The sequence below is a fragment of the Paroedura picta genome, chromosome 1 (assembly GCF_049243985.1).
Source record: "Paroedura picta isolate Pp20150507F chromosome 1, Ppicta_v3.0, whole genome shotgun sequence".
Classification (NCBI taxonomy): Eukaryota; Metazoa; Chordata; class Lepidosauria; order Squamata; family Gekkonidae; genus Paroedura; species Paroedura picta.
In genome coordinates, this window is record NC_135369.1 from 137971901 (window position 1) to 137984653 (window position 12753).

The 12753-nt window shown below is 41.1% G+C and overlaps 1 protein-coding gene across 24 annotated transcripts in view; it reads left to right on the top strand.

Moving 5' to 3' along the window:
- Positions 1-12753, top strand: part of SNAP91 (synaptosome associated protein 91) — an 85339-nt gene that overhangs the window by 21409 nt on the left and 51177 nt on the right. For all 24 annotated transcript variants that reach the window (XR_013225838.1, XM_077305481.1, XM_077305545.1 and 21 more), the window contains exons 3-5: positions 8202-8344; positions 9602-9677; positions 11694-11796. Coding sequence is in view for 23 of the 24 variants with exons in the window: in XM_077305481.1 (XP_077161596.1) it covers positions 8202-8344; positions 9602-9677; positions 11694-11796 (322 nt within the window). In the remaining variant the exon portion in view is untranslated. The remainder of the gene's footprint in view (positions 1-8201; positions 8345-9601; positions 9678-11693; positions 11797-12753) is intronic.

The window sequence follows — 12753 nt, forward strand, 5'->3', positions numbered from 1 at the left end:
CTTAAGCTTTTCACAGTTACTTAAATATTTATGCTGAGAGGCTTTTGTTCCAGTGTTTTCCCCAAACACTCCAGCACACTTTCTTTTCGTATTCTCTGACTCTTGGTTTCTAGAAGGCTGGTACACTCTTTACAGAACCCAAATCCCTTCTCTTGAAACACCAGTTCTCACCTTGAGTTTTTAAGTGACTCTTAAGGCAGTTTTTAATCATACCAGACAAGGGCTGATTCTGCACTTACTTTGTTCATTCTGTTGTGGATCCTGCTGAATTCAGATCAATTTGAACTTGGGTCTTCCTCTATCCTCCCTCCCCATTGAAACAGTGAAAAGTGTTCTGTACATGGTTAGGGAAGCTCAGAAGGGCGGAGGGAGCCTCTTTCTTTTCTTTTCAGCAGGAGTCTTTCTTTTCTTGAAGGGGGGGGAGAGGATTGGAGACAGCAGATGAGGGGGAAGAAATCCAAGAGGAAAATCTCTGCTGAGAGAAGTTAGGGCTTCACCTTTAAGGGAAACCTTGCAGCCTGGGAACAAGGAAGCCTTTGAACTGACACCCTGGCCAATCAGGGCTTTTCTACAGCGTTGGAGGCTTGAGGCAGCTAGTTAGTTCAGGACAAGCAGAGAGCTGCACCTTTACTCATGCTGATTTTTCTAATATTGAGGGTTATATCAGGGCGTCACCCCAAGGGTCAGACATGACCCGGTGCTTGCACAGGGGATACCTTTATCTTTATTCAATCCAGGATATTATGGGGGAAAGGTAGAGTCAATCCTGCTTGTTGCAGTTGGAAAATTTAAATTTCCCAAAATCAAAATGGAAATTGCATTCAGTGTAGACGGCAGGGACTGAATTAACCTGGGATTAGAATAAAAGCTCTGTGCAGATTTAGCCCAGGTATCTCCACTTGTCAGAGCTAACTCCCTGTTTGACTGGGCAGGGAGGGACATTCTCCTTTCACTGAAATCTGTCCCCTTTCTTTGACCCAGATGGGTGTCTCTGTCTACCTACCCATTCATCTTTGCCAATTTCCCCACAATTCTGTGTTAAACAGCTCTTAGTCAGGGCTAAATTCCAAAACTGTCAGTACTGGACTCTTCTCAGCTGTGGCTGAATTCAGACTGACTTTGCTCAGCATCCAGTTCAGAAGTCTTTCTTTGCTCAGGTGATACTAACCAATTAGATCTCTTGGAACAGCCAGCCACTCAAGACACTCTAGCTGTGTGAATAATTAACCGTTCACAGTCCTTTGTCTGTTTACACAGTGCTTCTAAGCTTTTAAAAGTGGAGTCCATCACATCTCTTGTTAAAGCTGCCTATGCCTGTGGCCATCACTGTATCCTCTGTCAGTGAATTCCACATTTTAATCACTCCTTGTTTAAGGAAGTATTTCCTTATCTTCATCCTGAATCTCCTGCCTATGAACTTCATTGGAAGCTCTTGAGTTCTAGAATTTTTTGAGAAGGAAAACATTCTTACTACTCTTTCCCCCATGCAAAACTTTATAAGCCTTTATCATGTCCCCCCACACACACTCAGTTTTCTCAGCTGACTTATCCTTTCTTCACAGGAAAGGTGCTCCAGCCCCTTAAACTTCTGTACTGTTTCTAGTTCTGCAGTGTCTTCCTAGCTTATTGGTGTCTAGGAACAATGGTGATTAAGTGAAACCTCTGAATTTGGAGGCAGTGTCCTTCTAAATACTTGTTGTTGTTGTTGTTGTTATGTGCGAAGTCGTGTCCGACCCATCGCGACCCCATGGACAATGATCCTCCAGGCCTTCCTGTCCTCTACCATTTCCCGGAGTCCATTTAAGTTTGCACCTACTGCTTCAGTGACTCCATCCATCCACCTCATTCTCTGTCGTCCCCTTCTTCTTTTGCCCTCGATCTCTCCCAGCATTAGGCTCTTCTCCAGGGAGTCCTTCCTTCTCATGAGGTGGCCAAAATATTTGAGTTTCATCTTCAGGATCTGGCCTTCTAAAGAGCAGTCAGGGCTGATCTCCTCTAGGACTGACTGGTTTGTTCGCCTTGCAGTCCAAGGGACTCGCAAGAGTCTTCTCCAGCACCAGAGTTCAAAAGCCTCAATTCTTTGACGCTCGGCCTTCCTTATGGTCCAACTTTCGCAGCCATACATTGCAACTGGGAAGACCATAGCCTTGACTAAACGCACTTTTGTTGGCAGGGTGATGTCTCTGCTTTTTAGGATGCTGTCTAGATTTGCCATAGCTTTCCTCCCCAGGAGCAAGCGTCTTTTAATTTCTTTGCTGCAGTCCCCATCTGCAGTGATCTTGGAGCCCAGGAAAATAAAATCTGTCACTATCTCCATTTCTTCCCCTTCTATTTGCCAGGAATTGAGAGGGCCGGATGCCATGATCTTGGTTTTCTTGATGTTGAGTTTCAAGCCAACTTTGGCACTCTCCTCCTTCACCCGCATCAACAGGCTCTTTAGTTCCTCTTCACTTTCTGCCATTAGAGTGGTATCATCTGCATATCTGAGGTTGTTGATATTTCTCCCTGCAATCTTGATCCCAATTTGTGACTCCTCTAATCCCGCATTTCTCATGATGTGCTCTGCATACAAGTTAAATAGGCAAGGCGACAGTATACAGCCTTGCCGAACTCCTTTCTCAATTTTGAACCAGTCAGTGATTCCATGTTCAGTTCTCACTGTTGCTTCTTGACCTGCATATAAATTTCTCAAGAGACAAATAAGATGTTCTGGTATTCCCATCTCTTTAAGAACTTGCCACAATTTGTTGTGCTCCACACAATCAAAGGCTTTAGCATAGTCAATGAAGCAGAAGTAGACGTTCTTCTGGTACTCCCTAGCTTTCTCCATGATCCAGCGTATGTTGGCAATTTGATCTCTAGTTCCTCTGCCTCTTCGAAATCCTGCCTGTACTTCTGGAAGTTCTCGGTCCACGTATTGCTGGAGCCTAGCTTGTAGGATTTTGAGCATAACTTTGCTAGCATGAGAAATTAGTGCGATGGTGCGGTAGTTTGAACATTCTTTGGCATTGCCCTTCTTTGGGATTGGAATGTAAACTGACCTTTTCCAATCCTGTGGCCATTGTTGAGTTTTCCAAATTTGCTGGCATATTGAGTGTAGCACTTTTACTGCATTGTCCTTTAAGATTTTGAATAGTTCAACTGGAATGCTGTCACTACCACTAGCTTTATTGTTGCTCAGACTTCCTAAGGCCCATTTGACTTCACATTCCAGGATGTCTGGCTCCAGGTCAGTAACTACCCCATTGTGGTCATCAGGGATGTTAAGCTCGCTCTTGTATAGTTCTTCTGTATAATTTTGCCACCTTTGTTTGATCTCTTCTGCTTCTGTGAGGTCCCTACCATTTTGGTCCCTTATCATACCCATCTTTGCATGAAACATTCTCTTCATATCTCCAATTTTCTTGAAAAGATCTCTGGTCCTCCCCATTCTATTGTTTTCTTCTATTTGTTTGCACTGTTCATTTAAGAAGGCATTCTTATCTCTTCTAGCTTTTCTCTGGAATTCTGCATTCAATTGGGTGTATCTTTCTCTTTCTCCCTTGCCTTTCACTTCCCTTCTCTCCTTAGCTATTTGTAAAGCTTCCTCAGACAGCCATTTTGATTTCTTGCATTTCTTTTTCTTTGGGATGGTTTTAGTTGCTACCTCTTGTACAATGTTGCGAACCTCCATCCATAGTTCTTCAGGCACTCTGTCTATCAGATCTAATTCCTTAAATCTATTTGTCACCTCCACTGTGTATTCGTCAGGGATAAGATTTAGTTCATACCTGAGTGGCCTAGTGCTTTTCCCTACTTTCTTCAATTTAAGCCTAAATTTTGCAACAAGAAGCTCATGATCTGAACCACAATCAGCTCCTGGTCTTGTTTTTATTGACTGGATAGAACTTTTCCATCTTTGGCTGCAGAGCACATAGTCAATCTGATTTCTGTGTTGACCGTCTGGTGATGTCCATGTGTAGAGTCGTCTCTTGGGTTGCTGGAAAAGAGTGTTTGCTATGACCATTGTATTCTCTTGACAAAATTCTACCAGCCTGTGCCCTGCTTCATTTTGTACTCCAAGGCCAAACTTGCCTGTTATCCCGGTTATCTTTTGGCTTCCTACTTTAGCATTCCAATCCCCCATGATGATAAGCACATCATTTTTGGGCGTTGCTTCTAGAAGGTGTTGTAGGGCTTCATAGAACTGATCAACTTCATCCTCTTCAGCAGCAGTGGTTGGGGCGTAGACCTGGATCACTGTGATGTTGAATGGTTTGCCTTGGATTCGAACTGAGATCATTCTGTCATTTTGGGGATTGTATCCCAAGACTGCTTTTCCTACTCTCTTATTGATTATGAAGGCTACTCCATTTCTTCTGCGAGATTCTTGTCCACAGTAGTATACCTGATGGTCATCTGAATTAAATTCACCCATTCCTGTCCATTTTAGTTCACTGATTCCTAAAATGTCGATGTTCAGTCTTCTCATTTCTTGTTTAACCACGTCCAGCTTGCCTTGATTCATGGATCTGACGTTCCAGGTTCCTATGGAATAAAAATCTTTACAGCATCGGACTGTCTTTTCGCCACCAGTTACTTCCACAACTGAGCGTCCTTTCGGCTTTGGCCCAGCCGCTTCATTCATTCTGGCGCTACTCGTACTAGCCGTCTGCTCATCCCCAGTAGCATATTGGACACCTTCCGACCTGAGGGGCTCATCTTCCAGCGTCATATCGTTATGCCTATTGGAACTGTCCATAGAGTTTTCATGGCAAAGATACTGGAGTGGTTTGCCATTTCCTTCTCCAGTGGATCACCTTTTGTCAGAGCTCTCAGCTATGACCTGTCCGTCTTGGGTGGCCCTGCACGGCATAGCTCATAGCTTCACTGAACTACGCAAGCCCCCTTGCCACAACAAGGCAGCGATCCTTGAAGGGGGTTCTAAATACTAGTGCCAGCAAAAATGTAGTTTTTCTCCCAGACATTCAGTTTGTTGTCTCTGCCAAGCTCTTCTAGATCAGTTTACTGCATTAATTTCAATAAATTTTATTGCTGCCTTCAGAGGACAGAATAAAAAAGAATGATGTAGAATTAGAAATCAAGACACAATTTCCAGAAGCACAGCCTTTACAAAACTGACAGAATCAAGTGGCTAGCCATGTTGGTTTGTCTGAAGCAGCACAACAAAATCAGAATCCAGTGGCACCTTTAAGACAAGATTTATTTCAGGCATGAGCTTTCGAGTGCAGGCACTCTTCCTCAGACTATGAACTTCCATCATGACAGTGGGAATAGAAAGGCTTTGTATTCCCACTGTCATGTAGGGAATTCTTGGTCTGAGGAAGAGTGCCTGCACTCAAAAGTTCACGCCTTTGTTGGTCTTAAAGGTGCCACTGGGCTCTGATTTTGTAAAACTGACAGAAGTTACAGATAAGCAGACCCCCAAATATGCACATTTTGTACATTGCTTGCATGAAACTAGATATCCTTCCTTGAGATTAGAATTTAGGAACAAGCATCCACGTAAGAGTGAAAGTATATATTCAACAGTGAATTCATGTCTTCAAAAACCATCTGTCTCTGCTTCCAAGTTATATAAGGAAGACTTGCCTTCCACTCCTGTTGAAGTGTGTAACCCTTCTTTTACACACTGCTTTTGTCAGGCTTTTGTCAATATTTTGATTTGCAGAAGAAATGGGTGGGCCTAGAACTTTACCTTAAGGCAAAAAAACTCGCTAGCTTTATGTAGAATAAGAGGGAAAAAGCAGGTAACAGAAATAGCAAGTGCCTCCTTTTTTACCTGCTGGTGATATGGTATGTAAGAAAAGTTTTATCTAAAATATTTTACATCTTCTTGCAGTAAGCAAGAGGCATGTAATAAGCAACTAAACTTGATAATATTCTATTGCTGAGCTTTCCCTTGTACTTTAAAGATGAAAAGTGTCTGTGAGGAGTATTGGGGGGCATCATAATCAGATTAATTCTTTCCTCTTCCCAGTATAGTTCCTCTATAGGTAGTAATCCTGTGATGTCAGGATCTGTACATAATACATAGGCTCCCAGCTGTTAGAGCTTTCAAGAAATGATTATTACCTTTGCCTGATCACACAGTTGAGCTAAGTGCAAAACAGGCACTTAAAGTGATTTCTGATTTGGTTGGCAATGTGAATTCAAGTAAGTAAATTCTGCCTTAATAGAATCACTGATAGATGAGTGGCAGCCTAGCTATAGCATAAGGACTTTGTCAAGTAGGAAATATTAATTGCCTCTTGAGGAAATTGTTGGTTGACATGCCAGAATGTAGAAATCAGTAGAGCAATTGAATGTGGTGTAACCAATAGCGATGAGGTTATAATTTTATTTATTTGCCTTGATATTTTTACCCCACTTTTCTACACTGTGTGTAGACTCAAAGCAGTTTACAATATAGGAAAACAAAGGAACCATTAAATCATATATATAATGCTCCAACAAATCTACTTGGTAACAAACTAATCCACAGGGCAGGGAATTAGGAACATAGAGGTTTGTAAAATCTCTGCCCCTGATGGCAACAGGCAATCCTTCCCTTCCAGGCAGGAACTCCCTTTAAGTATGCGGGGCTGGATGAAAGGAGCAAAGCAGGTGGTAAAGCTCTGCCCAGATTCATTTCAGGAACCAGCTCCCTTTAAGCTTGAGGGGAATGTCTTTCCCCAGGCAATTTCATTGACACTAAGGCATCAGTGACATATATAAACCTGTGTCTGGTTCTGTAAAGTAAGTTTCTCTTTGCAGTAAATGAGTGTATATTCCAAACACTGAACTTTTCAGTTCTGAAGTGTTCTAGAAAATGTTTGCCTCATGTTTTAGATGCTGATTTGTCCTTTATCTGGGTTAATATTTTGTAAGTATGTGTATGAAAAATCCACAGAACTGTTGGTGTGTCCTGGTTATGGGATTTCACTGTCTATGCTGTCAAAAAATGAAAAAAGTAAGTTGCCACTAATTCATGTGGTAGACAGGGTACTGGAATAATGTCTCAACTACTTCTCTTGATAAAAGTTTGAAACTACGTGAATTATAACTTATTCTAGTTGTGAGAAATACATTGATCCCTGTGCTTAATATGCTACTTTGGAGCCCTATATCTTATAACCTTGCTAGTATCAAATTATGACAAACTGTTCTATAATAGTAGCAGTTCCTGATTTCATCTGTAAAGGTGAGCTTTTATCTGTGCCTGATCCAATCTATCAGAAAAGAAAAATGGAAACTTGATTCTTTGAATAGAAACAGCATCACAAATGTCTACTACATTTGTAGGCATTCATGTTTGTCCTCTTGTGTATTTTAACAGGAAATAGTTGATATGGCTGTGGAAAATGTGACTGCCACAAAAGGGGCGAATCACCCTTAAGCATACCTTATTGGTTTTGGTTTTAATCTTAGTTAGCCTTCTACACTATTTCCTTATTTTATTTTATTCATCCTTGAGTTGCTGGGAATAAATTTTTAACTCCGGAGATTGATCTCTTCCATTATTAAATCACCATTTATCATATTATACTGGTGGATCAGAAGGAAGGGAATAACTATAAGAGCATGTTCTACCTTCATAGGCTTCTCAGCTGAGGGGCTCATGCTTTATGATAGTCAACCTAAAGTGACAAATTGTCCTTGGTCAATTACTATTTATTGAATATCTCATATCTGTTATTAACTGGGAATCAGTAGATTTTCAACCGCTATTGTGGTATCAAGCCTATGTTAAAAGCTACCCAAATGTTGTGATGAGAGCACAGAAGCTGCTGGGGAGGGTAGAAGTTGAAGAGGCTAGGTCCCTTCCATCTCTGGGGCCAGATGTGGGTCTCAGGGACTTAATCTTACCTATTTTCCAGTCCCTCCTGTTGTTGTTTTTTGCTGGGAACCATCTGCTAACCCACATGCTCCGCTGGGCAACAGCAGTGCCCACTTTCCTGAAACATGAGGCTGGTGCCACACTGGCACATGTTGCTCAGAAAAGGCTTTATCCTATTTTGTAAGACTTTCCATGCATCAAAGCAACTGCTGTAGGTATGTGTAGACAAGTGGATTAATGACTGTCTTGAAGAGTGTTGTGACTAGAATTAAAGTACTGTAGTAATACTCACTAAAATTAAGTGACTACCATGAGAAGCTCTAACAAATTATGTTTTTTGATATTAACTATGAATTTCTCCCCACACCTTGCTGCCAAATAGATCTGATCCAGGCCACGAATGAGACAAATGTCAACATTCCACAAATGGCTGATACCCTGTTTGAGCGAGCAACGAACAGTAGCTGGGTGGTTGTATTCAAAGCCTTAGTTACAACGCATCATCTAATGGTTCATGGCAATGAGGTAAGCACACTGGTCTCACCTAAGTAGTAGAAGTTGGCATTAGGCCTTGTATGCACTGGCATTTTCCTTCAGTTTTACCATTTTCCATTAGCTGTGTGTCCAGTTTTTGTAAAAGTCCTCTTGCCCCATTTTTCTCCTTTCTTGGGTCCCGAGTCAAAGGAAATTAAGAAACAGAACAATTCCATCAGATTCCCCTCCTCCAGGAGGCCACACCTCCAACACCAACAATGTGCCACAGTCTCTGCTCATTGGTCAGTTTCAGGCCTTTTGAAATTGTAAGGAAAGATTCTTAAAGCTGCTTTCCCTTCCAGGTTGCCATCTTAGTAGAAGATTTTCCTGCATTTATTTTCTTTAAACTCCAGTACTGCTTAAGTATTTAATTTTTTATAAGTCCCCCCTTAAGTCTAGTGAGAATTGGCGTTAGTGTCAGAACTATAGACAAGCCTTTCATGTGGAACCCCTCCAGCCCCTCCCCCCTTTTCTCTTCTGATATGTGTATAGGTGTTGAGGGGTGTATAGGTGTTGAGAAATACACCTAAAGACTGTTGTCTGCCCTTCCCCACTTCATCTCTCATCTTGTCAATTCTTTATATGCTGTTTATCTGTTCTTGACATTAGCCTACACTGTATAGCTCAATGAATAAGACTGAAGATCTCAATTTTGGCCATGCTGATTCTCACAGAATTGGCCATGCTGATTCTGTTTACGTTTTATGTTTTTTTTTAAAAAACTTGGTACCGCCATATTTACAACATGAGCTTTTCAGCATGAGTTCCTGGAAGAGCTAAGGGCCCTGCGGGAGTTACCAGCTTTCCTCAGGGCCTGCAAGATGGAGCTCTTCTGCCAGGCGTATGGTGAAGGCCAGGGCAGTTCTCCCATTAATCCATCTGAGGATTAACCCCCCCCCCCAAAAAAAAACATTGAGATCTCCAACATCGAGATCATTTGTTTGATCTACTGGACTGAATATCATTTCCCACCAAGCTGAACATAATTGTGATTAGAATTATGACCACTGCCGCTTATATGTTGTATGATGTAATTTGGGGGTTTTATGGGGATTTTATTGTGCTTTTAACTGTTTTATGTTGTAAACCACCCTGAGACCTAATTGGAGAATGGCGGTCTAAAAATTAAATAATCATAATAATAAAAACTGTCCTCTGTGAGAAAAAAGATAACACCCCTAAGTAGATAATAATATAAATAGAGCAGTGTTGAAAGAGAAATTGGCTAATTCTTTTTATCCTTTACAGAGGTTTATTCAGTATTTGGCATCTAGAAACACACTATTCAATCTCAGCAACTTTTTGGACAAAAGTGGATCACATGGTAAGAATAATTGCTTTATAAATAAAACTTCAAAAATTAAATCTGAGCAAAGTTCTAACACTTGGATATAAATATTTTTTTCTTTGGAAATTTACATTTTATTCCTTAATCTAATCTCTGTTGCTACTGCTAACTCTTGTTTGTTGCCCTTTTTAATTATAAAAATGAGATTTTAAAAAAATGGGTAGTTACAGGACCAGAAAAACAAAACTATTTTAAATTTAGTGTAGAAAATGAAGTAGTATCACTTAACATTTGACAAATTGGTCTGAGTTTGAGTGTCGTGTGCATTTTGTTGTTGTTGTTGTTAGGTGCGAAGTCGTGTCCGACTCATCGCGATCCCATGGACAATGATCCTCCAGGCCTTCCTGTCCTCTACCATCCCCCGGAGTCCATTTAAGTTTGCACCTACTGCTTCAGTGACTCCATCCAGCCACCTCATTCTCTGTCATCCCCTTCTTCTTTTGCCCTCAATCGCTCCCAGTATTAGGCTCTTCTCCAGGGAGTCCTTCCTTCTCATGAGGTGGCCAAAGTATTTCAGCTTCATCTTCAGGAATCTGGCCTTCTAAGGAGCAGTTGGGGCTGATCTCCTCTAGGACTAACCGGTTTGTTCGCCTTGCAGTCCAAGGGAATCACAAGAGTCTTCTCCAGCACCAGAGTTCAAAAGCCTCAATTCTTTGACGCTCGGCCTTCCTTACAGTCCAACTTTCACAGCCATACATTGCAACTGGGAAGACCATAGCCTTGACTAGAAGCACTTTTGTTGGCAGGGTGATATCTCTGCTTTTTAGGATGCTGTCTAGATTTGCCATAGCTTTCCTCCCCAGGAGCAAGTGTCTTTTAATTTCTTTGCTGCAGTCCCCATCTGCAGTGATCTTGGAGCCCAGGAAAATAAAATCTGTCACTATCTCCATTTCTTTCCCATCTATTTGCCAGGAATGCCATGATCTTTGTTTTCTTGATGTTGAGTTTCAAGCCAACTTTTGCACTCTCCTCCTTCACCCGCATCAACAGGCTCTTTAGTTCCTCTTCACTTTCTGCCATTCACTTCCTGTCGTGTGCATACACATGCACAAAGGGCTGACAGTGTGAGATTGATATACCTGTTTGCGTTATTAATGGTGGTGAAGCTTCCATTTTGTGTGACAAGCTTCAGTAGTCCAGTTTCACAGTGGCAGATTTCTCTTTCTGTGTGTATTATATATGTGTGCGCCCCCCTGGGATAGGACCATTACAAGAAGTTAAAAGAAAATATTAGAAGGTTGGCTTTTCTTCCAACCATGTTTAAGAAATTGTGAAAGATCATGTAGCTGCTTGAAAAGGCACTTATATTCAGCATTAACTAATGTCAGAATTTATATAATCAAAACTAGATGATATAAAAATTTGATCTGTCAGTAAGCTGCCAGATTTTGATGATTCTTTGACAGTATTATTCTGTACCGTCTTGACTTTTCAGTGTGATTGGGGGCAAAGCATGTAACCTGTTTTTACTCTATCTGCAAAAGAGAAACTGCTGTATCAATCAGACAAACGATGGTGATGCATCTCAGTATTCAAAGTGTGAATGATTTCTGTAGACTCCACCAGTGAGACTAGAGCTCCGGAAGCTCTCCCTTTGTTGCCCTTCAAGCACCAAGAATATAGAGCACCACTGCCCTGGATATAGTGTTCTACCGATACCTTCTTACTAATAGCAGTGGATGGACCTCTGCTTTACCTGTTTATCCAATTCTCTTTTGAAACTGTCTATGCTTGTAGGCACCACCACTTCTTAATTTCATTGAGTGCACACAAGTTCTTGGATTGTGAGAAAGGGAGAAAATTACTTCTTTTTCTACCCCATACATAATTTTGAAAACCTCTCAAATGTCACCCCTTAATTGTCATTTTGCTTAGCTAAAGAGCCCTAATCTCTTTAAACTTTCTTCATAGGGAAGGTGTTCCATCCCCTTATTCATGTTAGTTGTCCTTTTCTGCCTTTTTTCCAATGCTATAATATCTTTCTTTTAAAAGGATACGATATGTCTACCTTCATTCGGCGCTACAGCAGATACTTGAATGAAAAAGCATTTTCCTACAGGCAAATGGCATTTGATTTTGCAAGAGTGAAGAAAGGGTAAGTTGTCCTTGTCTCATTGCTTTTCTCCAGTACTGTAACTGGAATGTTGTGATAATTGTTATTTATTGCAGCCTTTTTTATACCTATGAGCATAATTTAAAATGGAATGCTGAGTTCTTCTCCCTCCCTGTGTTTTTTTCTCCAGGAAGGTAAGAGTTCTTAGTATAGCAATGTCCTTTGCAGTAGATGTTACCAGAGAAAATGAAGATGTGGGGTTTTGAGTGGCAACCATACATCTTCTATGCCAGTGGTTCTCAACCTGTGGGTTGGAACTCCTTTGGGGGTCGAACGACCCTTTCACAGGAGTCATGGCAGGGCAAGCAACTTGGCCGGGGGGTGCCATTCACACAACAACCTTGCAGGGTAGATTGAGATAGAGCATTCATCTGTCTGGAACAGCGGAAAAGAGTTAGATCGGCATGGTGGGACAAGAAGCAGAACTGAACTGAGAAACCCCGGAGGGGAGGAAACAATTTGTATACAATCATGAACAATGGATCTTCATGCCATTGGTCAGTTTTGGTTTTATTTCTGTGAAAGAACACATCATTTTATGGTTGGGGGTCACCACAACATGACAAACTGTATTAAAGGGTCGCAGCATTAGGAAGGTTGAGAACCACTGTTCTATGCTGTATAATTCCACCAGTATCCTCAGTTCTGTATAAGTTTTCACAAATTGCAAAGTGGTAATTTCTTATGATATATATTTTGTTACTCTTGGATATTTATTTTTATTTATTTATTTATTTAGATTTATATACCGCCCTCCCCGAAGGATAACCTTTATTCTCTAGCATCCAAGTTCTATTAATGTTCCAAGAGTTAATGAAAAGCCCAAATCACTTGAAGAGAGTATAATTAAACAGGACAATCAATCTAGAATTTAAAACACCCTGGAGTTTATTGTACATTTTTGGGACAGCTTTAACACTGCCAGATCATATAAACATA